At 43.0% G+C, this 27,454-nt stretch overlaps 1 protein-coding gene across 2 annotated transcripts in view; it reads right to left on the reverse strand.

The window, feature by feature from the left end:
- Positions 1-22,870: 22,870 nt before the first annotated feature.
- slc43a1a (solute carrier family 43 member 1a) overlaps positions 22,871-27,454 on the reverse strand; it is a 40,704-nt gene continuing 36,120 nt past the window's right edge. Inside the window, exons 12-16 of one of the 2 annotated variants that reach the window (XM_035424355.1) lie at positions 26,971-27,106; positions 26,716-26,845; positions 26,474-26,547; positions 26,063-26,186; positions 22,871-25,668 (exon numbers count right to left, since the gene is read on the reverse strand). In XM_035424355.1, coding sequence (XP_035280246.1) covers positions 25,462-25,668; positions 26,063-26,186; positions 26,474-26,547; positions 26,716-26,845; positions 26,971-27,106 — 671 coding nt within the window. In that variant the 3' untranslated portion in view covers positions 22,871-25,461. The remainder of the gene's footprint in view (positions 25,669-26,062; positions 26,187-26,473; positions 26,548-26,715; positions 26,846-26,970; positions 27,107-27,454) is intronic. The other variant, XR_004765983.1, reaches the window with a different exon arrangement.

Raw genomic sequence — 27,454 nt, forward strand, 5'->3', positions numbered from 1 at the left:
AAGCAATTAAAAGGTAATGCCACCACATACTAACAAAGTGTATGTTTAAATTTTGACCCACTGAAAATCTGACATAGTACATAAAAGCTGAAATAAATCTGTCTCTTATCTATTATTTTGAAATTACCTCTTATGGAAATAGTAGATACCCTAATTTATTTGACACAGGAAAGGTGTGGAAACATGAAATGTGTGGAATTGTGAAAAATTGAGTTAGAATGTCTTTAGCCTAGGTGTATGTAAACCTTTGGCCTCAACTGTATTTGGGTGGTTGACATATGGGGTGGTTACAGGTTTTTCTTTTTGTTTTTTATTTTCTTCGTGAAAGTCATATAATTGCATGCTAAATAGTCTGTACTTAAAAAATATATACGGTTCTTTTGTTTATCCTGTTATAGCTAATTTTTTTAATCAGCTTTTAATCTCACATCTACCTTAAATTGTTATAAAAACCATTTCGTATTAATGCTGACTTTATAATTCAGAAAGTCCTTATTCTACCTCATTAAGTATTGGACTAAAATGTGGTTTACGAGCATTTTAAGGAAAATGTTGATGAGTGGATGTTTTTCAGTAAATTTTGAGCTATATTGTCATAATTTAAATTTAAAAAGTAATATATCAATTAATTTATTTGTACAGGAAGATAGTACTGTCTTTTAAAGATATCATTATTTACTTTAAGAATTTTACCTAAAGAAATTTTATTATTTTAATAGTTCATGACCATTATAATAAAGGATATTACATCACACAAAAGGATGCAAACAATAGAGAAGACTTTATGTTTAAACATTACTTTCATGAAAACATTTTTAGATTTATAGTACCATCAACAACACAAAAATGTAGAAACTTTTACAACTTTAACAATTGTGTTGCAAAACAAGTCCTCACTTACTGGAAAGCAAGTTTAACAGTTCCTTTCGGGCACAAATAAAAAATGCCTTAAGATAAACAGTGCAGAGTATGAAGCATGCAATATGCTGTACATGCAAATATAGTTACCGGTCTTAAGGAAACAAAAAAATATATTCCAGTGAACAGTAAATGGCATGTTGACATTGCATACATTCCATGTTGCCCACAACTGACTGTTTTTTTAATTATGTAAAAAATTTCTGTTTAATTTTTCTGTCTCTCTCTCGGGACTGCTTCCCTCCGGTACGGATGAGCATTTAGTCTTTCCCTGTATTTTTTCATCCCTGTCTCTGCACTCATTATTGTGTCTGTCCAAATTTTAAATGGACAAAACAAGAAATGTATTATCGTGTTCATCATTCTTATCAAAAATCATGTGATTAGTGGATAATTATCGTAAAATTTCCATGTCGATGCCTATAGCAAATATTGTCTATAAAAACAGTAAAACAATGTAATAACAAGAACAAAAGCTATACATCACAAAAAACTATTCAAATAATACTATTTTAGTGTGACTAATTCAGATAACCATTTAAATCAGTTTTTTTAAGACTATATCCTCTGGAATGATAGCTTTGTCCTCTGGTGTGACATAAAAATCATGTCACACCAAAGGATATTGCTGTCACACCAGAGGAAGACTTAATGGTAATGATTTAGGCTTTAACTGCTAAGCCTTTCCTCAGGCCTCATTTGGGAATATTCACTTGATTTTATGTAATATTGTATTTTCTAAGATATAACTTTTTATATGTATACATTTTTGGGTGTCACCCCAAAGGATTTAGGACTAAGAATGAAAGGCAGCAGGAGTAGAAGTAGGAGCAGGAGGACTTCATCCCTGATGACCAAGTGCCCCCACTCCAAGCAGTGGATGCCTGCCACTTTATTCCAGACAGATACTGTATTTCCCCTTCTGCATATCTTGGGATAAAACAATGTGTGATGTAGAAGAGAATATGTTGCCTGATCAAGAGCAGAGATGGGACCCAGAATTAATTTTTGTTTGTTTAACTGTCAACTTTTTTGTTTATTCCCAGTGCACTGATGGGTTCAGAGTGTTTCTCCTCTGTAAGTAGTGACGCCACACGGTATCAGGCAACATTAAGGGCATAGGTTGTTTGTGTACAACACAGATGTCATTAGGGAACAAAGAGATATATAGGATGGACATGCATATCCAGTCAAGGCCCCAGAGGGTATTTAAACCAGGCTATTAGACCAGCGTGGGGTGGGTTGCTGTATCGCAAACTTGTGTTGTGTTTCAATGACCTTCCCGCTGGCCAGTGTGATTACAATAAACTTCTACTTTCGTCAGTAAATTATTTGTTGTCTTTGTGAATTCCTGCATCGTCCTGACTTCGATTCTATGGGAAGAAGGTCCTAATAGCAGTAATTTTTTATTTTTCTTCTTTTCCTCTTGTTACTTTTATTTTACATTGTGTACTCCCTACATTATTGTAATATGGAAAAATAAAAAATGACCAGTAAACTCAAACAACAGCATACTGTTTGTACATTGACAGTACAACACTGACTATTCAAAAGCATACTGATTCCTAAAGAAATTCACAACTGTGTCTCATTTTTCACTCCAGCGTTTAATTTGTACGCATAAGGTCGATTCAATTATTTAATTCTGTTTATGACAATGTCATTTTTGGAGGACAGTACACGCTTTTCACCACGTTTCAATTTGACAGATTTTTGAAGTTTTGCAGAAACAGTTGACTGTTTTGGTTTTTGTGTTTATATTTTTCAGAAATGTGGCATAGTTTCAGGAAGTCTCTAAACAATCAAGAAAAACAAACCATATCTGTCAGGGTTCTGTTGTCTTCTGGTGTCTTCCCCCTTGTTGTTCTCCGTTGGGCAGCCAGATGGCGGCACCTCGGTTTGTGTTCTGTTAATTGTTTTATTGTTTTCTATTATCCAATTATTAGTTGCGTTCTGTCTCGTGTTCCCCTCCCTCTCTGTGGCTTGATTGTTCATCGTGCCCTCCTGTGTCTCGTCTGCGTCTTTCTATTTAATTCTCCCTCTCCCCGACTCAGGCGCTGGAATCTTTTGCTTTGCTTTGGTTTGGTTAGTTTGGTTTGCTACCTGCCTGCCTGTTTGTTCCTGTACCTGCCTGTTTCCTGGTTACCTGTTGTTTGCCTGCCTGTGCCCTACCTGCCCTGTTTCCCTCGTTTTTGGGTTTTTCTATTCCTTTGTTTTTTCTTGTGAATTTTTGAAGTATTTCGTTGTTTGTAAGTTTCGCCCTGCGAGTTCCTTTGTTCCCGGTTTTTGTTTATTAAAGTCTTTGTTTTCCCATTTTTGGACTTCTGTTTTTACTCTGCGTTTGGGTCCATTCCCGCTCCCACCCTGACAATATCATTGTTAAAGTGCTTTTATTTAGAAATTATCATCTTAAGTAAAGAAAACATATTAACGTGATGCATGTGGTATACATGCATTTACAATCATTTGGAGGTGAGCTTGGGTGCATCCCATTAGTCTTCACTCCTCGCCTCCTTTCTGCCACTCCCCCACTACCACTCATCTCCTACCCGGAAGGATGTGGAGGAAAGGGCGGGAGAAGAGGAGTGCAAGAAAGGAGAGAATGAGGAGGCATATAGAAAATTGGGACAGTTTATCTGCTTCTATGTAATCCAAGTCGACGTTGAATATTGATGAAATTGCCCTATCATAATTGTTATAATTTGCAGAGCCCACAAACAGCCCCACAGCCAATCACAGATCTTACATGTGGCCAGCCCATTTAAAGCTGCAATAGCTTGTAAGTTTCAAGTAGGCTGCTGCCTGTACAAACGTGAACCTGACATTGTGGTTCGTGTCGGGACACCAATTCATATGTAGTCATCAACATTAGCTCAGAGTAAACATCACATACTAGGTCCTATATGAACATAATAATTCCAGAATACCAATGTGCATGCATGTTTGAACCTACAGCACTAATTCACCATGTACGGAACTGTGACAAATTAAAGGAAAAACCAACATAAAGTGTCTTAGTAAGGTATTGGGCCACCACAAGCTGCCAGAACAGCTTCAACGCACCTTGGCATAGATTTTACAAGTCTCTGGAACTCTACTGGAGGGATGGACCACCATTCTTCCAAAAGATATTCCTTCATTTGATGTTTTGATGATGTGATGAAGAGCGCTGCCTAACCCGTCAGTCCAAAATCTCCCTTAGGTGTTCAATTATGTTGAGACCTGGTGACTGCGAAGGCCATAGCATATCATTCACATCATTTCCATACTCATCATACTATTCGGTGACCCCTCATGCCCTGTGCATGGGGGCATTGTCATCCTGGAAGAGACTATTCCCATCAGAATAGAAATGTTTCATCATAGGATAAAAGTGATCACTCAGAATAACTTTGTATTAATTTGTAGAGACCTCTAAGGGGACAAGTAGACCCATCCATGGGATAATGCCTCTCACAGAATGTCACACAAGCACTTGCCGACTTGTCGAGAATATGAAGGATGACTCATCTGACCATATCACTTTTTTCCACATCTGTGTAGACCAGTGCCTATGGTTTTTGCACCATTGAACTCTCAAATGTGCATTTGTCTTTGCAATGAGGGGTTTATGCACACCCTACAATAATATCCTTCTATATGCCACTGTCAATGGACAGTCTGATCATGTCCTGCATTGACATTCTCAGTCACCTGAGGAAGAGTTGCTCTTTTGTTTTTCCTTATACATCGCACTAAAGCATCACGGTCATCGAATGTCTGCTTTCAACCGTATTTACTGATGCCTTTCTCATAGATCTAAATGCAGATGTTACTTTAGTCACTGTTCCTATTGAAACACTACCCAGTGTCTTTGAGCAGTCTTTGTGACTGAAGGTCCTGCCATCCATGTCCCAATAATGAACCATTTTGCCACTTGATCCAAAATTGAGGTCAGTTGGGCCTATTCAGCATTTTTATACATGCCATAGAGCATGACAGGATGTTTAATTGCTTAATTGTATAATGCAGTATGCCTGTATGGAAGCATCTGCACTTAAGTTTCTCTTTTATTCAGGTTTTTCCTTTAATTTTTCACCCATCTGTATGGTCCTATACTGTTACAGCCTGCCACTACTGCCAGTTCATTGAATCCCACATAGGCAAATTCAGAAACATTTCCGTAGATTAATTAAACAGATAAGTCACTTCATATTATCTGAGTTATCGTTTCCCAATGTTCACACTGAGAAACAGTTATTTCCCACTGTAATATTTGGGATCAAATGTGTTGATCATCCATTGGAACCGGTTGGTTGAATAAATTAATTCATATACATACAGTGCCTTTTGGAAAATATTCTTTCTTTTTTTTTTCCATTGTTGTGATGTGGTTCATTGTGATTTGGTGATATGGTTTTATTCTGATATTGTGGTATGACTGTGTTCATCTGTCAAAGCACTTTGAGCTACATACTCTGTATGAAAGGTGCTATATAAATAAAGTTATTATTATTATTATTATCAATCTATTTTTGCAAATTTAAAAATGTTAAAAAAATTTAAAAAAACTGAAATATCACATTTACATAAGTATTCAGACCCTTTACTCAGCACTGGTGGTGTCTTTGTGTGACAGTGATTGTGGTCAGTCCAGCTTTACTGCTACCGTCAACTCAACATGTCGTCTCCCTATATCTAGCTAAATTTAGATTGTAAAGTTCTGGTCTTCAAGAGACCACCACAATGCATTGAGGTTGCACATTGTAAGTGCCAGAACTGAGGGGAAAATATAGCCTACATTGAAGGATTTACACATTGTAGGGGGGTCATTCTACAGGAATAGTGTAGTGTCTATTGTGTGTCAATCTACACACAATACCCCATAATGACAAAGCGAAAACAGGTTTAGAAACTTTTGCAAATTTATTAAAAATAAAAAACTGAAATGTCACATTTACATAAGTATTCAGATCCTTTACTCTCCTTTGTTGAGGCACCTTTGGCAGCAATTACAGCCTTGAGTCTTCTTGGGTATGATGCTACAAGCTTGGCGCACCTGTATTTGGGGTATTTCTCACATTCTTCTCTGCAGATCCTCTCAATCTCTGTCAGGTTGGACGGGGAGCTTTGTTGCACAGCTATTTTCAGGTCTTTCCACAGATGTTCAACTGGGTTCAAGTCCGGGCTCCGGCTGGAGCACTCAGGGACATTCACAGACATGTCCCGAAGCCACTCCTGCGTTGTTTTGCCTGTGTGCTTAGGGTCGTTGTCCTGTTGGAATGTGAACCTTCGCCCCAGTCTGAGGTCCTGAGCGCTCTGGCGCAGATTTTCATCAAGGATCTCTCTGTAATTTGCTCTGTTCATTTTTCCCTTGATCCTGACTAGTCTCCCAGTTCCTGCCACTAGAAAACATCCCCGCAGCATGATGCTGCCACCACCATGCTTCACCGTAGGGACAGTATTGGCTAGGTGATGAGCGGTTTCCTCCAGACGTGACGCTTGGCACTGTGGCCAAAGAGTTCAATCTTGGTTTCATCAGACCAGAGAATCTTGTTTCTCATGGTCTGAGTGTCCTTTAGGTGCCTTTTGGAAAACTCCAAACGGACTATCATGTGCCTTTTACTGAGGTGTGGCTTCTGTTTGGCCACTCTACCATAAAGGCCTGATAGGTGGAGTGCTGTAGAGATGGTTGTCCTTCTGGAAGGTACTCCCATCTACACAGAGGAACTCTAGAGGTCTATCAGAGTGGCCATCATGTTCTTGGTCAACTCCCTGACCCAGGCCCTTCTCCCCCGATTGCTCTGTTTCGGCCAGCTCTAGGAACAGTCCTGGTGGTTCCAAACTTCTTCCATTTAAGAATGATGGAGGCCACTGTGTTCTTTGGGACCTTCGATGCTGCAGAAATGTTCTTGTACCCTTCCCCAGATCTGTACCTCGACACAATCCTGTCTCGGAGGTCTACGGACAATTCCTTCAACTTCATGGCTTGGTTTTTGATCTGACATGCACTGTCAGCTGTTGGGCCTTATATAGACAGGTGTGTGCCTTTCCAAATCATGCCCAATAAATTGAATTTACCACAGGTGGACTACATTCAAGCTGTAGAAACTCAAGTATGATCAATGAAAACAGGATGCACCTGAGCTTAATTCTGAGTGTCATAGCAAAGGGTATGAATACTTATGTAAATGTGATATTTCAGTTTTTTATTTTTAATAAATTTGCAAAAATTTCTAAAAGCCTGTTTTCACTTCGTCGTTATGGGGTATTGTGTGTAGATTGATGAGAATAAAAATTTATTTAATCAATTTTAGGATAAGGCTGTAACGTAACAAAATGTGGAAAAAGTGACTGGATCTGAATACTTTTCCAAAGGCATACAATGTATTTGGAATTGTAATGTCTTGAAATTGGTTTAATTTTTGTCACTCAAAACTTAGGGCACAATATGAATTAACCTTTTAACTTAAAGGGGAATTGCACTTTATAACACCTCTGCTTCCGATGACTGATATTGTCCTTATAATGAATGTGTCACCCTTCATTTTTCGATTAGTTATTTCATTTTAAATGTCTAACGTTAGAAACAAAGACCTATTTTTTGCCACAAGTCCACATAGTAGTACGGTTTCCGTTTTTTTCTTCTTCGATTTTGTTTAGTGGCAAATAGAGAAGAAGCGAGAAGCAAAACATTCTGTTAACTCAAAATCAAACAAACTAGTGTCTGCTAGCTTTTGTTTGATGAGATATCCGTGTAATAATGAGGTGCATGTACCCGGTTGTTATAATGCCCTTGACTAATAAACTTGACTTGAAAGCACATTTTCATAGTTTTCCACGCGATGCAACTTTGTGCCAGACAAGGCTGAATGTAATCAGACACACCAACATAACAGCCGAAGAAGTTTGCAAACAAGGACTAAGGGTATGCAGCGACCACTTTGAAGGCGCCGACTACCAAGATGACCGTCTGTAGCCTGGAGCTGTACCCACCGTTGGTCGAAACGCTCGAGGTAGGTACTATGTGGCCTGGCTAACGCTATCACGTCTGTCTGTGATACATAGGATGTCTACCACCAGTTACCATTTTTTCAGGGAATAGTCTGTGGTTCCTCAATCTCGGTCCGCTCCTGACTTGCTCTCGCATGATCAGCCTGAAAATTTGCCAGCTCTTCTTCTGTCTATTCCGGCTCAAATCGATAGGGCACAACAATCCCATGATCAAAAACAAAATTTCCTTCGTTCTCAGACATTTTCAGTTTCGCTAGCTAGTAGTCATACAACACTATTTCTATGACCAACCTAATGTTATTGTCTGCAGGTACGCCCACATTAGAAGTCACACAATGATATGCATCCTCGAGTTCGACACTAAACTGCCTGGGTCTACTTCCTGTATTTGTAAAGGAAAACAACAAAACAGCATTAAATATTAGCATAATGAAATAACTAATCAAAAAATGAAGGGCGACTCATTCATTAGAAGGACAATATCAGTCATGAGAAGCAGAAGTGTTATAAAGTGCAATTCCCCTTTAATGAATACACAAAAATGTCAGCTTTGTATTTGAATCTGAAGAAAAACACGGTTTCAACCCAAAAATGCCAAGTTACTCACACATACAAAGCACTATAAGTCATTAATACTTGCAAAATCTAGGCCTGCCATTAAAAGTACTGATATCACAATTACGCCAAGTTACAATAAACAATGTTGGCTACCTTAGCTAACAAATTAAACATGCAATGCTGCTATCCAATGCTTCCTAAATTCTTTCAAGTAACTGTGTTCTCTCTTCTTACCATCTCAACACATTGTGGTCATTCAAATTTTTCAGTGTCATATCAAAGAATCACATAAAAAATGGCCCCATCGAAAAACATTTAAATTAATTTAGACAAATGTTCAGATATCATTTCTTTTTGCGAAGTGTTTCTTATGAGAAAGTGTTAGCAGTAATGCATACGGTAGTGAACGGTGCAGATAGTCGGTCAATTAACGAGGCAATGGAACGGTTTTTCTTAAACAGCCAACTTTTATTCCCTGCCAAACCGGCTTACAGCTTCCCCAAGGTTGAGATGCCGTTTCTACCATAAACCCCGCGTGGCCTGCCCTGCTCCAGACTGACTTCCTGTTTAGAGTCTCACTCCCTCCAAATCTCTGGTTTGTCCAGGGGACCAGGGATTGCCATTCTCGGTGAAGCTCATGAACTCCAGTGGTTACTCAAGGTATTGCACTTTAGTAAGCCTCTGGTGCCAAAAAGCCAATTTCCCCATGTAAGTCCGTTCAAAACTACAAATTTACCCTGGCCAAATTAAATTATTTTGGACAGAACTTTTTATCTCTAAAGTTTATTCATACTGATCAAATTACAACCCAAGCATCGATTTTTGTTCTGAGTCCCACAGAAGAAGATATAGGATTTTATATTTCATTCCAATTTGTTTCGCATAGTTTTACGTCACAGTGCTCGTAACTGCTTAGACGAGCTCACCCGCTCGTCTCGTACGTGAATGAATATGAGACTGTTATTGACTCATCGGTGCAGAAAAGGGTTGAATTCAGAGTTGCTTGCACAGAAACCGGTTTATAGTAACCGCTGTTTTAAATACAATTCAGTAGTTAGCTAGCTAGCTAGCCGGGATAACAAGCATGCCGTGAGACCATTCTGACCTAAAACCAAGAATTTTAATATTGGCTAGATGACAAGTGACGGCGAACCTGTCATAAAGCTAGCTGGCATTCAAAACCCGTTTCAGACGGTCTTAGAAAGACGTTATGTCTACACTGCGCTACCACACCATTTAAAAAGCAAGACAGTGTTAGGGAGATTAATTTTCATGCAGTTTTATTAAATAATGTAATGACAAAAATGACCAAAATTGGTGCTAACTGTATGGTATAAAATGAGAAGGAACTATTTTTTCTTGATAGAATCATTGTTTTCATAGAATTGATGACCAGAGGTTTTTGCTTAACAACGGTGCAAATAGAACTACCAACCAGAGTTTTGTTGACAACGGTAAAATAATATGCCCAAACGCCTGCGGAAGAATATTTCACTTTCAGCTGATTAAATAAAAAAAAATCAATAAATATAAAAGTAACCATATATAGTCATTGTTGGTAACCCACTGTATAAGTGGAATAAACCCCTCCTGGCTGTCCCGTTATTGGAAAATAATGTAGCCTACTTCGGGGCTGGTTAAGCGACCCTACATTATTTTCCAATAACGGGACGGCCCGTCGTGGTTTATTCCTTACATATCATATTACAACACAAAGGATGAATATAAAAAAGTGGCCAGGTGAACGAGAGGGACACATCTAATCACTGCGGGCTCTGGATGGGAATGAACCTTGTGTGTGCGTAATGTGTCACTAGAATTAGCATTTTTGATCATGGTTATCTGTGGAGCTGGTCGTCCAGCAGTCTTGATCCTCACCTGCTACGTAACCCAATCTGTGGAATGGCTGTGACAACAAGTAATCCACAAGATATTCTTCCCCATCCCACTCTCTGCGTCTGCGTCCATGACTCTCTGTGACCCCCTCACTCACGCTGCCATTAATCGCCTCGTTAGCAATAGCAGCACCACTCCCCTCAAAATTCATTCTCGCCGTTAGCTCAGTCCCTCAGGGCTGCTACAACAAGCTAACTGTTGCGTTGGCTAACGCAAGTAGCTAGCTACTGCTCGATATAAAAAGGAAACATAAATCTGAAAAAAGGAAATTTGGACAACCTCCTCTGCCTCTATGGACCAGCCTCCTCTGGTTGAAAAGGCTTAAATAAAATGTCATTTTTTAGTGATGTGTTTTAAAAGTAGTTCGCAATTTGTACATTATAATAACATACAGTGGTAGAGAAGTGAAGATGAAATTTGGAAATTATCATTGGACCAACGCAATGTCAATATTGTATTCTGGTTGTTGATTGGTTAGGGAGGACGTCCTCCCTTCGAGCATCATTTTACGTGTTTTGGCCAATAACAGATTAGCATGAAAAAAAACTAAGTACATTAAATTGATATAAGATATCCTGCCCTAAGGAGGACAGCAGGAGCCCGTCCTCCTCTGCCCCCCACCACAACTTCACACAGACTGCCCTTTCCCCTCTTGCCTGCCCTGTAGGTGTCGCTGTTGAAGCATTTTAATCAGAATTTCAATAATGGATTTTTTCCAAAGAGAGAAAAAATATTTTATAAATGATACTGAGATTTGGTAATGGTTTATTTCAACTAATTACTCTTTTTTATATTTTGATCTCCCTCTTGCCTCTCAAAAATAGAGGCTCCCTCTCCCTCTTGCCTCTCAAAATCTGCCTCTATGGACCAGCCTCCTCTGGTGATGACTCATAACAAATAAATAAAAACTTAGTAGATAATAAAGCTAGGCACATGTGGCATGTGTGCTGATTCCACAATATTATTTAGACTACCTTCTCATTTTGATATTTCTACTGATAGCCTAATATCATTAAAATGCTATTAGTAGTATTTTTGTCTTTGCATGATGATGGTAAATAATAAATAATTAGAATAGCTATATTTAATTTGCTCTTAAATTATCTTTCAAATGATGCTGGTTAAGATGAAGTGGTGATGAAGATGATAAATGATGATGTTATTTACAATATTGTCGTTGCCCATATTGTACTTTTTCCTGTAAACAATAAAAATGAGCCAATATTGTAGTAGGTGACAAGCTCTTATTGTATTACTACACATTATTAATATACATATAAATATAAAGCACATTGCCTGTTTCCATTTGAATAAAAAATAAAACTTAATATTGATTAAATCGTTTGCTTTCTCTCATGCGCCTAACAGGCATTCAAGTCAAAGCAACCAGATAAATCAAGTGAATTATATTAGCTAGCTGTTCCAGTCTGCAATCACTTTTCAAAACTGTGCATTATGCTTGAGATCAAGGTCATGCTGGCTAGGAATAGCTACAAACCGCAGGGAGGTCATTTACGGAATTAAAAAGCTAAGACTACAATCAAATCACCGATCTCCTTTAATTTAAACAACAGTAGCTAGGAAGTAGCTAGCTCCCATAACACAGAATGGCTGAGTGCACACTTTTTGACTGCAGAATTGAAACCAGTCAGAAGTTTTGGCTAGACTGCTAGCTAGATATAATTACTTGTAACAGTCGACTGCCACTAAATGTTTGTGTCGTTTGGAAACATTAGCCATCTACAGCTTTTCTACTGTCTAGCTAACTGGCTGTGGCTAGTCAGTAAGACACCTCGACAGCTAGCTTGTGAAACCTAATATTTATTTAGCTAGCTAGTTAACCACTTCTCACTGCATTTCAGTCTTGCTAGCTCGGCATAGCTTTTTCATAAGTAGACAACGTATTGTAACGTGGCGAGGATCCATGATGAAGCTGACACTTAAAGTCATTCAAACTCAATCAAACTTTATTGAGTGACCAGAAATACGGTCAGACATTCGTTCAGTTCAACTCTCAATGGCAAACAGGGGAGAAGCCCCTCAAACTCGTCCTCTGTCTCGCTCACGGTGACACAAAACAAACACAACCAAAGACAGTAAAACACAAATCGTACAACACAGACACATTTATACAAGATAATAACTACGCTATTTACAAATCAGCAGTCCTGCAGGAACTCAATAAAATGTCCCGTGCGTGGTGCATGCTGGGAGTTGCCAGCCAATCCTTCTGGAACAGCCCCCGGACACTACATTGCCCCCACCTGAGGGGCCTGTCATCCCCGACGGCCCTTGAGTCCAAGACACAGTCCTCCAGGCACCGCGGCAACCACCGCCACCGTCTTAGGCGTACGGGAGAGCTGGTCATGGGGGGTGAGTCAGGGGGTACCCCGGGGCCCGTGGCCAAGGGAGTGGGCGCCTCCGCCCCCATGGTCGCTGTCTCCACCAACGGCCGGTAGGGGGCCAGCCGGTCGCGATGAAGCACCATGGTCCAGCCACGATCCTTCGTCCGCACCTGGTAGACCACGTTGGATACCTTGTCCAGGACCTGGCACAGCCTCTCTCAGTGGCTGGTGAGCTTCGGTGACACTCCCTTCTTGAGTCCCGTCCCCGACAGCGGGTGTTGCCGTACTCCGGAGTTGGCCTGGGCCCGGCGGGTGTAGTCCTGGACCCCCTGTAGGCAATCCCTCAACCTACAAAGTAGTCCAGTTCTTTTCCCCCGTCAATCTCAGGCTCGGGCAGGGCCCTGAACACCAAGTCCACCGCTATCCAGAGTTCCCGCCCAAACATGAGGGCAGCAGGCGTGCACTGGCTGGACTCCTGCACAGCACTCCGGTAGGACCACAGGACCAGGGGCAGGTGGCGTTCCCAGTCCCGCTGGTGTTAGCTGGTGAGGATGGCGAGCTGGGTGACCAGGGTGCGGTTGAACCAATCCACCAGCCCGTCGCTTTGAGGGTGGAGCGGTGTCGTCCTCGTCTTGTTTACCCCCAGCCACCGGCAGACCTCATTGAAGACCTGGGACTTGAAGTTCCTGCCCTAGTCACTGTGGAGCTCGGCAGGGACCCCGAAGCAGGCAAACATCTCCTTCACCAGCCTCTCCGCTGTCGTGGTGGTGCTCTGATCCGGCACCGCGTACGCCTCAGGGCACTTTGTGAAGTAGTCCATAGCCACGAGGACGTAGCGGTTGCCGGAGTCGGTGACGAGGAAAGGCCCAAGGATGTCCACCCCTACACGCTCCATTGGGGCCCCCACCAAGTACTGCTGCAGTGGTGTATGGGAACACTTCTCGTGTAGTGCAGGAGGCGCAGCAGTGCACATATAGCTCCGCGTCTCGTTGACAGCCAGGCCAGTAGAACCGCCCCCTGAGGCGGTGAAGGGTCTTGGTGTTCCCGTAGTGCCCCGCCCCAAACGAGCCGTGGACGATCTGGAGAACCTGGGGCCGGAGCACACGGGGCACCAATAGCTGCAGGAGGACCGGGAGCCTGCGACCTCCGGTAGGCAAACCCGTCGTGGAGCTCGAGGTTTCCCCATTGAGAGTGGTAGGCCTTTACCTCGGGCCCCAGTGCTGATACCTCTGTCCACTCGGGATGCCGCATCTTCTCCAGCCAGTCCCTCACCAGCACCAGGATCACGTCTGCCTCCTGCTGCTGCCTCATTTTCTGTGTGGTCAACGGGAGCCACCCCTCCTCATTGCTGGTGGTCTGGACGGCTGCCACCGTTGGTGTCACCTGGCCCCGTTCCTCTTGCCGCTGGCAGTAGCAATACTCCAGTGCCGCACAGGGGTGCCAGGAGAGCGCGCTGGTGTTGCCATGGTGTTGCCCCGCCTGATGCTGGATCTCAAAGTCATACCCTTGAAGGGCCTCCAGCCATCGGGCCACCTGGCCCTCAGGTTGCTTAAAGTTCAGGAGCCAGGTAAGTGAGGCGTATTCAGTGCGGATGAGGAAGTGGCTGCCGTGCAAATACGACCGGAAGTGTCGTAATGCCAGGACCACTGCCAGCAGCTCGCGTTGGTTGACGCAGTAGTTCTTTTCCACCGACTCAGACTGAAGTAGGCCACGGCACGCTCCCCATCTCTGCCTCGCTGGGAGAGGACAGCCCCGATCCCCACGTTGCTGGCATCGGTGTCCACAATGAAGGGCTGTTGGGCATCGGGGTAGGCAAAGACTGGGGCTCCAGTGAGTGTCGCCTTGAGTTGGGTGAAGGCTGTAGCACAGGTGTCGTCCCAGTCGAATGGTTCACCCTTGTCGATCAGGCGGTGGAGTGGGCTGGCAATGGTGGCGAAGTCCCTGACGAAGCGGCGGTAGTATGACGCCAGGCCCAGGAAACTTTGCAGCTCGCTGATGTTAGCAGGGGTGGGCCAGTCTCGGGTGGCAGCCGGCTTAGCTGGGTCGGTGGCTACGCCACGAGCACCTACCACGTGGCCCAGGAACTTTGTCTCCCTCATCAGCAGGCGACACTTTCAGGGTTCAGCCGCAGCCCGGCCCGACGGATGGCAGTTAGGATCTCACGCAGGTTGGACAAGGCTCTGTCAAAGTCATTGGCGTGTACCAGCAGGTCGTTGAGGTACATGACGCAACGACTCCGGGGTACGTTCGCCAGTACCCTCTCCATCAGTTGCTTGAATGTGGCCGGTGCGTTGCAGAGCCCAAACACCATGATGCGGAACTGCCACAGTCCCGGCCCGATGGTGAAGGCAATCTTCGGTCTCACGTCGGGGGCCAGCTCCACCTGCAGTCTTTGGGCCCATTCTTCTTCCCCTGACCGGACTGGAGCGCCACGGTGAAGGCTGTATGGCTGTATGTATGGTTGCCCCCGATACATTAACACGAGCTCCCCAGCAGGTCCCGGCCGATGATGCACGAGTCCCGGATGTTGGCTACCAGGACTCATGCACCAGCTCCTGGTCTCCAGCCCGGACTCGCAGTGACTTCTTCCCTCTCATGCCAGCCTTTTCTCCAGTCACCGTCATCAGCTGGGTGTTAGTTGGTGACCAAGCCACTGAGAGTGGACCAGTGGTGCCCAGAAGGATGCCAGATCACACCAGGGAAATGGTAGACCCCGTGTCTACCAGGGCCTGACAGGGTTGACCATCGAGTTAGCATATGAGGTAGAGCCCGCTTAATTGGTCGAGCTGGCCCACTCGAAACTGCGCTTGGTCGAAGAGGGGGGAGTTCTTGGGCGGCAGTCTCCTCATTGTGCTGCCCCGGTCTTGTTTCCCGCTTGACTGTGCTGGGCTATGCTTGGGGGTCGGTGCCGGGCAGTTGCGGGCTATGTCGCCTGGTTCCCCGCAGCAGTAGCAGGTGTCGTTGCGGCACAGGGGTCGCCGTCTGGCCGATGGTGGCGACGCTGGTCGGGCCTAGCAGATGGCCTCTTCTTCGCCAGCTTCCTCCGTGGCTTCGGCCTGCTGTACCCGTGGTCTGGGTTCACGGCTGGACGTCAGCACGGTCTCCGCTCACTCTGCTTCGGCCAAAGCCTTGCTGAGGGATTGTGGCGCAACGAATAAGTGGAGGGCCAGCTCTTCTTGAGCTGTGACGTCGAACCCGGGGTAGCCGCGCCGCACGTAGAACCGGATGTCTGCCACAAATGAACTCAGGCTCTCTCCCTCTCCCCGACTCCGACTGGTCAGCTGCTCCCTCATCCGCTCCATGGAGGCCCGCTGTCCAAAGCTCCGTTCCAGTGCCAGGCCAGGTAACTGCGTCTCTCTGCGGGGCCGAGGTCGAGGAGGATCTGGAGGGTCTTCCCCTCCAGTGCCAGTGCCAGGCGGACCACCGTCTCCTTGGCATCCCATCCACTGTGCTACGCCACAAGCTGTACCTGGGCAGGTAGGGCTCTAGTGGCTCCACTCCGTTGTTGCGTGGGAGCTTCATCGTCTGGCGTAGTGTCGCTCTGCTGGTCGGCGGCGTCGGCACCTCGCCCACTTCCCTTTCGCAGCCCGGCTGGGCTGTCCTGCCGGCCTCCCCAGCGTAGCGTGAGCGGCCGGCTGTGCCGTTCCCCGCATTCCCCTGGCTGCTGGGTTGGCAGGCGTTGCCGACCTCAGCTTGCCCTGGGTTGGGAAGCCTAGAAACGCTTGCTCCATCGGGGAAGTCTGCAATCTCTTCAATCAGCTTCAACCCCTCTTCTGACACCAGTGTAACGTGGCGAGGATCCATGATGAAGCTGACATGTAAAGTCGTTCAAACTCAATCAAACTTTATTGAGTGACTAGCAATACAGAAGTCAGGCATTCAGTTCAACTCTCAATGGCGAACAGGGGAGAAGCCCCTCGAACTCCTCCTCTGTCTCGCCCATGGTGACACACAACAAACACAAATCGTACAACACAGATACATTTATACAAGACGATAATTACACTATTTACAACATTTACAAATCAACAGTCCCGCAAGAAATCGATAAAATGTCCCGTGCAGTGTGCATGCTGGGAGCTCCAGCTAATCCGGCTGGAACAGCCCCCGGACGCTACAGTATTTAGCTAGCTAGCTAATGTAATGTACAGTCTTGCCAAATGCTTCTATAAAAATATGGATTGCCTGACTTTTACATGCAGTAATCAGAAATAGCCACAATGAGTCCTGTAGCTAGCCAGCAGAGCTACGGTCACTGTTCAGTGGCCACAGTTCGTGAGACGATTTGAAAGCTTTTCCGGAGCACACCCCCACGGGTTAACGTCATTTTTCTGTGTTTACCATGATCCTTCACCTTAAGTACCCAGTGCGCACACTCTGGTGCCAACAGCCTATAGTCAAACATGGCTGCGTCCATGAATTGGTTTCATGCGCCTTTGAGCAGCTCCCACAGGAATCCATGGAACCGGTAAACAGAAGCTGTCTCCAGGTCCATATCTCCATATCTCGATGGGTTTTCCCCATAAAACTTCCCCAATCTCAGTGATCCTCCCACATAACAAATAGCCACTACCCCTACAGCGACATCTCCCCCATAAATCCCCAACAACAACACATTTCCTTCCCCATCAATTTATACAATATAAATGTAGTTTATCACATAATTTGTGACGAGTAGCACAGCAGACCTGGGTGTAAATTGCTAAGTAACCCTTTAACAAAAGGTTGTGGATTACGGTTATTCTTGTGTGAATTTTTACAGTCTTATTAAAGTGTACCGTTTAGCACTTTTTCTTTGCTATATATGTAAAACAATGGCTGAGACAAATGGCATGGTGGCGCAGGCATACTTGCATCATCAGAAATGCAACAGAAATCCTCCCAGTGTATGTACTCACTGATTTGATGGCCATCCAAGAAGCCTTCATTGACAAAATTATCAGCAAGCTTGTTCAATTTGAGCTCCCGAGGTCGCAACTTGTGTACTCTTCTGCCCCGTTTTCTGTTATTTCGTCTCAGATACACTTTTTGTGTTTATAAGGTTTCTAAGGCATTTGTATATGCTTAGCTGTAGGTAGGACTCCTCTTTGCTGTTTTCCTTAACTATATCACTGACCTGACATGACAATTTGAGAAGAAAAGTTGTGACAAATAGAACACTTGACATTGGACAATACCATGCACAGACATACTTCCCAGCAAACTTTGCATAGCAGAAAGGAACAGTAGTATGAGAGAAATGACGACAAATTATGAAACTGAGTAGTTGAAACAATGTTTTCTGCAAAATGGGCATTCAGGTGAAGTTTGACATGATCACAGACTATAGTACAAAGAAAATATACTGACCGTGAGCAAGATGAGTTTCCTTATTGAACGGTATATAAAACAGATGTATTATCTTTGAGTTGTATATACAGTTGTTCAAGGGACATATGAAATTGCACTGAAAACCTGTTATACAAATGTCCATTCTTCACGTAGACTAATTATAATTATGAATAAGTCGTGTTTTTAAATTGACAGTTTTTAATGGGGTGTTGCAGACACTACAGACATACTAATTGTTTGTATGTCGGTAGATAGAGAACAGGGCGAGGTAACATGAATGTAGACATGTGACATTTGCTGATACGAACGTTTCCTATAGTAGCCAAGTAAAGAAGTAGTTAGTAACAACACCACAGTGGTCAGCTGGTGTAACTTTTTAAGAAAATCAATGAATGTGCCGTCATGAAATGCATATGGCTGTCAGTGCATGACTTGCTAAACATATGCTTTGAAGTTTCTGATAAGTGCAAAAGCAATAGTTGAAAAGTAATAGCCAATTATTAGTGAGCAAATAAGCATGCATAAGAAAATAAAAATTTGGCCGAGTTTCAGGTGGGATTCAATCCTGTGGCTCAGCGGTCCATGGACCACGACATAACCAGTGAGCCACAAACTTGCTAACTGTCACGATTGTAAATTTCCTTGGGAAAAAAGATAAAAGTCCATTTTGCATGTGTATGTGACATTTTGATTGGCTGGTGTAGGTAAATGATTGGCTGGTAAATGTCCAATGGGGAGAAATATTGTTTGATGGCTTGCAGCATTAAGATGATGTAATCTGGTAGGAAAAAGAGAGAGAAAACACAAAATCCCCTAAATTTGGGGCTTTATTGTGCATGTGAAGTTGTTTGTGAATTCTGTCTGTTGAAAATTGGGTCAGAAGGTACAGAAATGAATGTTTTTAAGGGATGAGAGTCTGTGGTCAGTTTGGTTATTTCTGTAGGAAACCCAGAAAAGTGCCAAACCCTCTGTGCTGTATGGGCATGTCACCCCACCAATTATTTTGATACATTCCCAGAACATCACGGCGGTGAGTCGAACGTGCAGGTTCTTCCTGTACAACATCCGGAGAATCCGCCCCTTCCTCACCACCTACGCAACCCAGCTCCTGGTTCAAGCGATGGTCCTGTCCCGCCTGGACTACTGCAACTCACTACTGGCTGGTCTGCCAGCATCCGCCATCAGACCCCTGCAGCTCATCCAGAATGCTGCAGCACGTCTGGTCTACAACCTCCCCAGACATTCCCATGTCACCCCCCTGCTCACTGACCTCCACTGGCTGCCTGTTATGGCTCGCATCAAATTTAAGACCTTGGTGCTTGCATACCAGGCAGCTAAGGGGTCAGCACCAGGGTACATCCAGAGGATCATCAGACCCTACACACCAGCCAGACCTCTCCGTTCTGCCACCTCTGGACGCTTGGCACCTCCCCCTCTTCGCGTCTGTACTTCCCGCTCCCGTCTGCTGTCTGTCCTGGCCCCTCGCTGCTGGAATGACCTCCCCGTGGCGGTCATAACAGCAGAGAATCTTACCACCTTCAAGCGCAGACTGAAGACTCATCTCTTCAGGCTGCACCTCTCCCCACCCCTCCCTAGCCTATAGTTTAGCTCACTGTACCTAGTTAGGATAATATGATTACGTTTGTGTATTTGGCAGGATTGTTGTTTTTGTCTGATTAGGCAAAAGTGCTAGTTTGTACTTGGTAGGATTCTTGTTTGCTGAACAGCGTACTCTACAGGGTTGGAGTCCTGATCGATGTGGTCACTTCTGGCACTACGATCCTTACTTCACTCTAGTGTTTCTTTTGCACCTCTACATCGTGAACCAATGCACTTGTTGTACATCGCTCTGGATAAGAGCGTCTGCTAAATGCCTGTAATGTAATTCCCTCAAATGCCTGCACTATTGTTTTTGTCACTGGTGTTACTTGTACCCTACGCAACATTAAAGGCTTTTCAGAATTTAATTTCTCAGTTCAATCTGCAGACATGCAAAACAGTGTAGGTAGAATTCACTTAATTGCATAATGGAGATTTGGGTCTTTGCTTCGAACTGCCAAACCATTTCCCATTCATTCCATTATAAATATATTACATATTTGCATAAACCATTAGTGCATAGTTCAGATATTTTCATGGAATTATGTTGAATTCCTTCACATAATTATCTATATTTATGAGTTAAAAGTCAGTAGATGAGGCGTAAGTAAACTGACAATTGCCCTATAAAGATTTAAGAAGGTAGGTGGATTCTGTTGAAAATCACATTGGTAGCAGAGGCCTGAGTGGCAAGTGTGGAATTTTTAAGAGTTCAATTTATTCCGCCGTACTTTTGTAAGTAGAAAAATAAATGCAGGCACGTCTTCGTTTCAAAATAGGTTGTTTAATGTAGCAAAGGAACTAGTGGGTCTGTTACCCAAGTACAGATAAACACAGAACCAACAAATGACGAAGACAGTGAATACTTATACCCTGTTCCTTCAAGGAAACAAAGGGCCAAATGGTTATCTTAAACACATCACGGGGAAAGGGGGGGGGAGGTAATCAGACATTGGGGGGGAAGAAACAAGGTGTGGGGGAGTTGGACTGAAGTAGGGGGTAGAGGATATCACACAATGGTACTGTATATCAAAGTGAGACAATTTGACTGGGCAAGGGGGTAGAGGATGTAGCACAAAGGGTGTGATTAAAAGGTTAATTTAACTGAGTATGGTGGTAAACAATCAATGTTATCTGTAACTGGCCCACTACAATGTGAGACACCTCAGAAGGGTAAACTGTGGCTCTCATGTTTTCCAACAGCAAGTGCGATCGAAGACAAGCTGTTTCATTCTTTTATGTAATTAAGCAGATTCTACTGTAGTTAATTTAGCGTGTCTAAGGTTGCATATAAACTTGAAAGCAGTCAAAACGTAAACAAGACCAGGTCCAAACCTAGTATATGGCTGGACCAAACACGCGTGATCCGGCCAACCAATGGTATAACTTCATAACTCGGCCGACCAATGGTGTAACTTCATCATCGTTTTTCATTGTTTTTGTTTTTGTGCGATTGGATTAGGCAGCTTGAAAAAACATTTAGGCGGCCCTCCTAAGACATTTTAATGCAGGAAAAACCCTGCACCCTCAGATGTTGCACACTTGTGGTCAAGGAGTTTATGATCCAGGAAATGTGTAGCTTTACCTGTTTTACATTTGTGACTCAGTATTTCATTGCAAACTAAAGGAGAACAACTTCATTTTTGCATTTTCACCTAGATTTCTTTGTGGCACTTCATTTGTACATAAATTATGAAAATAAACTAACCTAAGTTACTATTGTAAATTGTTCAAGTGTCTTGCTTCATTTAGCCATTTTTTTCCCACGGCGCGCAGGAACTGGCGCCGTGGGCTATGCGTGGCAAATTGTGGTCACTCACTCACTCACGGACAACCTTTAGCTAACCTTAGCGCGTACGGATCGCTTACTTTAGTTAACCTAGTTAGCGCATACGGATGCTATCCTGCACGCATGAATAGGAGCTAAGGACACACAGCTACAACCACCTAAACAGATGTATGGACACACAGAGGTCAACAAATAACGTTACAGAGGTGAGGACGTGCCATAGCTAGTTAGCTATATAGTACAGAGGGCAAAACGGAGCTTTAGAATGACGAAATAAGTGTATGCGTGTGAGCTCGACAGCACATTTCTCATAGAAAAGGTAGTTTGTAGCCTTTTTTTAGTTCATTACAGTGGTGGTACAAGTGACAAGAAGTAAGTGGTACTGTGCTGTTAGCCTTTATTGATCGCAGTACAAGGTTCATGTAAATTAGCTAGGACAATCTGACAGCACTAGCCCATAAAAATGTACTGTGAATGGTACTTGCTCAATCGAATGGTAAACGTGAAAAACATTCGATTAGTCAGCGGCACCAAAATTTTCTGTCACACCCTCAATAAACGGCAAAACTCCCAGTAGAAGACTTTTAACGTTATATATTTTCTGAAACGTTATTGATTCCGCTTGGCCACAGTGAGTGAAACTAGGCGTAATCTGAGCGTATAGTTTCCATGTAAATTACGTCAAAAGGATTCAGCCTTGTTGTTTTGCTACCTAAACTTCACAGCACAGTCATTGCCGTTATCATGATTGTAGCATGAAGTGTCTATTTTCAACCAACTGCCATATATGAGAGCGTAAAATCAACCAAAAAATATAGTTTGCCAAGTTGCACCGTGGGTCTGGATGGTTTCATGCTTGTTTACCAAGTCTCTGTGACACTGTAGACATCTAGAGTTATAAAGCCATATATATTCCTGAGGCACAGTTTTTAAAATAATGTTACTTGGGGGTGGGGCACTGTAGCCTCGTAATGGATGTGAACACACAAGTTTCTATAGTGTTGGTACAGTTCATATCATTGTGACTGAGTCTGCCTGCTAAAACAAAGCACACAGAAGTACGTATTTGCTGAATACTGAAACAAAAGTTCACTGAAATATTCAGCTTTATTTTAATCTGGATGACTTGAAGTGAAATTAATATTATGAAAATTAAAATTAAAATGTAAATATTTTAAGGGTCATTGCAAAGACAACAAAAGCAAGACCAATCTTCTAGAATTATCCAACAGATGGTGTGTCTGTGTGTGTGTGTGTGTGTGTGTGTGTGTATGCATGTGTGAGTTGTGGGAGTGGGACATGGCAATGATGGTCCTCCCAGCTGACCTACTCAACGTCAGTGCCTCAAAAAAACCCTTTCTTTGGCTGTAGTGTCCAGCACCTCATGGAATTTGTAGTCCCGTGAAACAAGAAAACATGGTTGCAATCAAGATTAAGCAAATAACATGTACACAATTCTCTTTTTTCAAATACACGTTAAACACAAATTCTACAGCATAATGTACCATTTTCTACAAAACACTCCACAGAGCACATTTAAAAAGCCTGGTGGTTGAGGATTTAAACCAAGTCTCAGTTCTAGAGAAAGATGTGCAAACCATGAACAGAACAGCAACAGTTGTGTGCTATTGGCAAACATATTGGTTAGAATTTAGATGCTAAATTACTTTTGAAATATTAAACACAACCATTTGTAGTGGTTTCACATAATTTGAGTGAGCCACACTTTCCATGATCAGTGATGATTTGAATTATGAAAATGAAAATAAATTTAAAACTTGAATGTTTGAATTTAACTATTTCCACTTGCCTTACAGCACATTTAACATTTAACATCACAACAATTTGATTCTGTTTGGGAGGTAGTTCACGTTTAAATGTCACTTGCATAGTTCTACATTAATTTGCTTCCAGTTTAAGGACAACATGGCCCTAACACTTTAATTAATACAGGGTCACACTTTTACAGAAAGTATATACATATTCTCCCAGCCTTCATTAAGCGCATGTAACACATTCTTTAACATGACCCATCTATATGAATAATTCATAAGAAAATGTAATACTTTATGAGTCATACACAAACCCTTTTTGAATGATTAATAAAGGTGCAATGCAGTGTTAAGGTGTTATAAATCTGCTGGACTGTACCCCTGTGTAAAATGTGACCTACACATCAGGCATCATGATGTTAAGCATATGTTGGTGTTTTTTTTGGGGGGGGGGGGGGGGGGGCTCCATGAACAATGAAGTTTGGCTGCTTTGTCCCTCCAGCTGAAGATTACATGCATTCCCATTTGGTAAAATGCTGATGATGTGTATGTTGCAACAACAAAAAAAACTCAACAAAGATAATGGCAGTCAATTGCAATGTGAGAACCATACAGTGCATCCAGTATTATTCAGCAAGGTCTTTTTTTTTTTTGTTGCAGTGAACAAGTTTTTGACTTGGGAGTTTTACCACATAAAAAAGTATCAAGGATGGTGACCTCCTCTAGGTTGCACTATTGCAATTGAAGCAGTTTCAATGCTTTTATTTTGAAAGGCCACTGTTGTGTGATGGAGAACCATCCAGAAGAGGTAGTCAGAGAAGCAGTGGCTCCTCCCAATTGAATACACTGCTTTTCTCTCCAATACACATATATGACACAGCTGTGGACAAACTCAGGCATAATGCTATAGGTCTGTGTGTAAGCTTTGTGGTTGGGAATACCATCTCAATCTACGATAACTATACAGTTACAAATACAAACAAAATAAAAAAGAATATAACATTATAGGATTGGCCGATTGGACGAATACATCAAGAATGGGCAATAGGCTGAATCCATAGCCAGTGGATTTTTGCTGGTTTTTTGCTGATTTAAAGACCTTTGCTTTTTAGCTGTGACCAGCAGCTAGTAAGCTATAAACCATTCTGTGGGTCTGTCAGTCTCTGTATTTCAGCCTGCTTGTCTAAAATGTTCACGTTGCACTGCACGTGTGCATACACCAGGTATTGACACTGCTGATTGGGTGAGGCACTACTATCTAATTACATACTATGCTGCCAACTGCCATTGTCTTTTAACCTCCTTGGTACCAGCGTGCCTTTGGAACAGGCACCAAAAAGAAAGCAAAGCCAACAACAGTTTTCCAGAGTGACAGTGACAGTAAGAAAGTGGTCTGGAATGAATCATTTCAGAATTTTATAAATGGAATGTTGTGACCCCGACATAAACTCATAGCTGGTTGCAGCTTATCATGATTAACTAGTACATGCTTTTTTTAAACCTTAAAAATGAACCAGGTGACTAATCAAAGGACTTATTTTCAAATTTTGTCAGAATCTGTTCAGCCTGACTCTGCTACACTCACTGAAACCCGCAAGCTGACAAAATCTCAGGGTGATTTATTTTGTTTAATTGAAGAAGAGCAGGCATACTGAAAGAGAGATCAGTAAAGATAGATGGTGGATGTCAGAGGATAAGCTAAAGGCAGATTTATTTTGGATACTGCTTCTTCGGAGAACTGCGATCTGTCTACACCCGTTACTCAAATCTCGAAATAGGCCGTGATGTGGAGCCACACCACGTGGAGCCGCGCCCCCCTCAGTACAAATATATAGGTAATCGCCAATTGCAGGGGTGACAGTGGCCAATAGGAAAATTTTGACATATCGTCCAATCCTATAACATTAACCACACAGCCCAAAAACTACAAGTAATATTAACCATGCATTCAAAAAAATAGAACTAACATGAACCATGCAGGCCAAAAACTACAAATAATAGCAACAATCCTACACAACTTGCTGACGTGAGACACTGAATCAAGTCAAGTGTTTTGGACTTTGGTTTGAAATTAAATGGCTTGAGCTAGATGAACATCATATGACACCAACAACAACAATAATAACAAGAAGAAACAAAACTGTTGGAAACCTTTAAAAAATGTAACTATCATTGCTGCTGTAGTTCTTGTTATAAAAATTAATTATTAATTATAAGAAGTCACAATTTTTGTGTAATTCTTAGATTTGTGTACATTGTCCTAAGCTTCCTGAGTGATCTGGCCGTTCCTATGGTGTTTGGTGTCGTTGCTGTTGAACTGATGGAGAGCCTCCCTTTCCAGTACTAGGTGACCTGTCGCCTCCTTCTCTGTCTCCTCCTTCTTCTGGACCAGGTTTCTACGAAGATACAGGAGGTATCCTGGCAACAGGAAGCCAGCCATTGAGAACATCAGCAAACCAAAGTTGATCTGTTGTTGGACAAAGAGAGAGAGAGAGATCAGTCACACAGCATTATGCTGACACCTAATTCTAAGTGTACCAGAACATTAGCGTTAGCGCCTTAGTTTTTTTGCATCATCTCACAGCATTTTAGAGCATTAGCATCTCAGTGTAACAGCATTTCAAAGCTCTAGCATTGTTAACAGTGTATCAGCATAGCGCAGCCTAACAGCATGTCAGTGCATTAGTGCAGTATAACAGTGTTTCAGAGTGTTAGCATTAAGAGCATGTCACAGTGTTAGCATCAGCAAAGTCTAAAGTTAGTATCCAGAAGTATAACAGTGTATTAGAGCGTTAGCAATAAATCAGGCTAATAGAATCTCAGAGCATTAGTGCCTCGGTGTCACACAGTTATTCTCTCACCCAGTATGGGTCCCCTTCGAGTGGCCCCACCATGGCGATGAAGAGAAGCTGCTGGAACAGGGCGAAGACGGCGCTGATCATCGACTGCAGGCCTGTCAGTGTCCCAAAGTGATTAGAGGGGTACCTGTAAGACAGAGAGAGAGGGGGAGAGGGAGGCGCGGTTGTGAATGTGTCATTTCAGGACACCACCCACTCTCAAAACCATGGAAATTGAAGTTTAGTGAATAACAGAGAGGCTGTTTAAGCAAGCTAAAAATGGTATAAAGGAAAAAGATAAGGTACATGCTATCTGAAAGATGCTATAAAAGAAATAGATACTGTAAATGCTAGCTAAAAGATGCTACAAAGGAAAAAGATTCTGTACACGCTAAGCGAGGTGTGAATGAAAGGGCTGTAGAGTGCTGTACTCACACAGCGGCATACAGCCCACCACAGCAGGAATGGATGAACCCTCTCACCATGGTATGGAGGATGAAAGTGAGGAGCTAAACCAGAGTGAAGCACAACAACAGCCCTACCATTAACAACCGTAACAACAGCAATACATACAGTTCATGCTTGTTGTTCTTGCAGGTGTCCAGAGCACTTTATGAACATTTTAATACAGAGTGTGATAGTAGTATGGTAGTTCCACCTGCATTCTCTTCACTCACCTGTAAAGGTAAGTTGTCGATAAGAGAGACGATTCCAAAGATAACCAGCAGCAGGTTGGTGAAGGTGAAGGCTCGCATGGCATTGGTGATTTTCTGAATTTTTTTGTCTCTCTTTACTGGCACAGGAAATCTATATGTGAAGGGTGGGGAGCGGGCATACAAGGGAATTATTGTTTGTACAACAACAAAATGGAAACTCCCATCAATCGCTCCTCCATTCCCCCCCTTCTGTTTGCCTCCTACTCTCATCCTCACCTCTTTTCTCCCTCCATCTGGGCACTTGTGTGCTCCACACAGTCCTTCATTTTCCAATCCATGATGTAGCCAATCATAGGACAGGTCACCAAGCATAGCAGCTGCAGGGTTCCGAAGATGGAAGAGTAGAACCCCACTGTGACAGAACACACAATACAGAAATTACACACTCACTACTCATAGTCACAACACAAGAATTACACAGGCACTACTCACAGTCACAACATAGCAATTACACTCACTACTCACAGTCACAATTCTGTAATTACACACTCACTTCTCACAGTCATAGCACAGTAATTACACACTCACTACTCACAGTTACAACTCAGTAATTACACACTCACTACTCACAGTCACAACACAGGACTTACACACTCACTGCTCACAGTCACAACACAGCAATTGCACACTCACTACTCACAGTCACAACACAGCAACTACACACTCAGTACTCAGTCACAGCACAGGAATTACACAGTCA

The sequence above is a fragment of the Anguilla anguilla genome, chromosome 7, assembly GCF_013347855.1.
Source record: "Anguilla anguilla isolate fAngAng1 chromosome 7, fAngAng1.pri, whole genome shotgun sequence".
NCBI classification, from domain to species: Eukaryota; Metazoa; Chordata; class Actinopteri; order Anguilliformes; family Anguillidae; genus Anguilla; species Anguilla anguilla.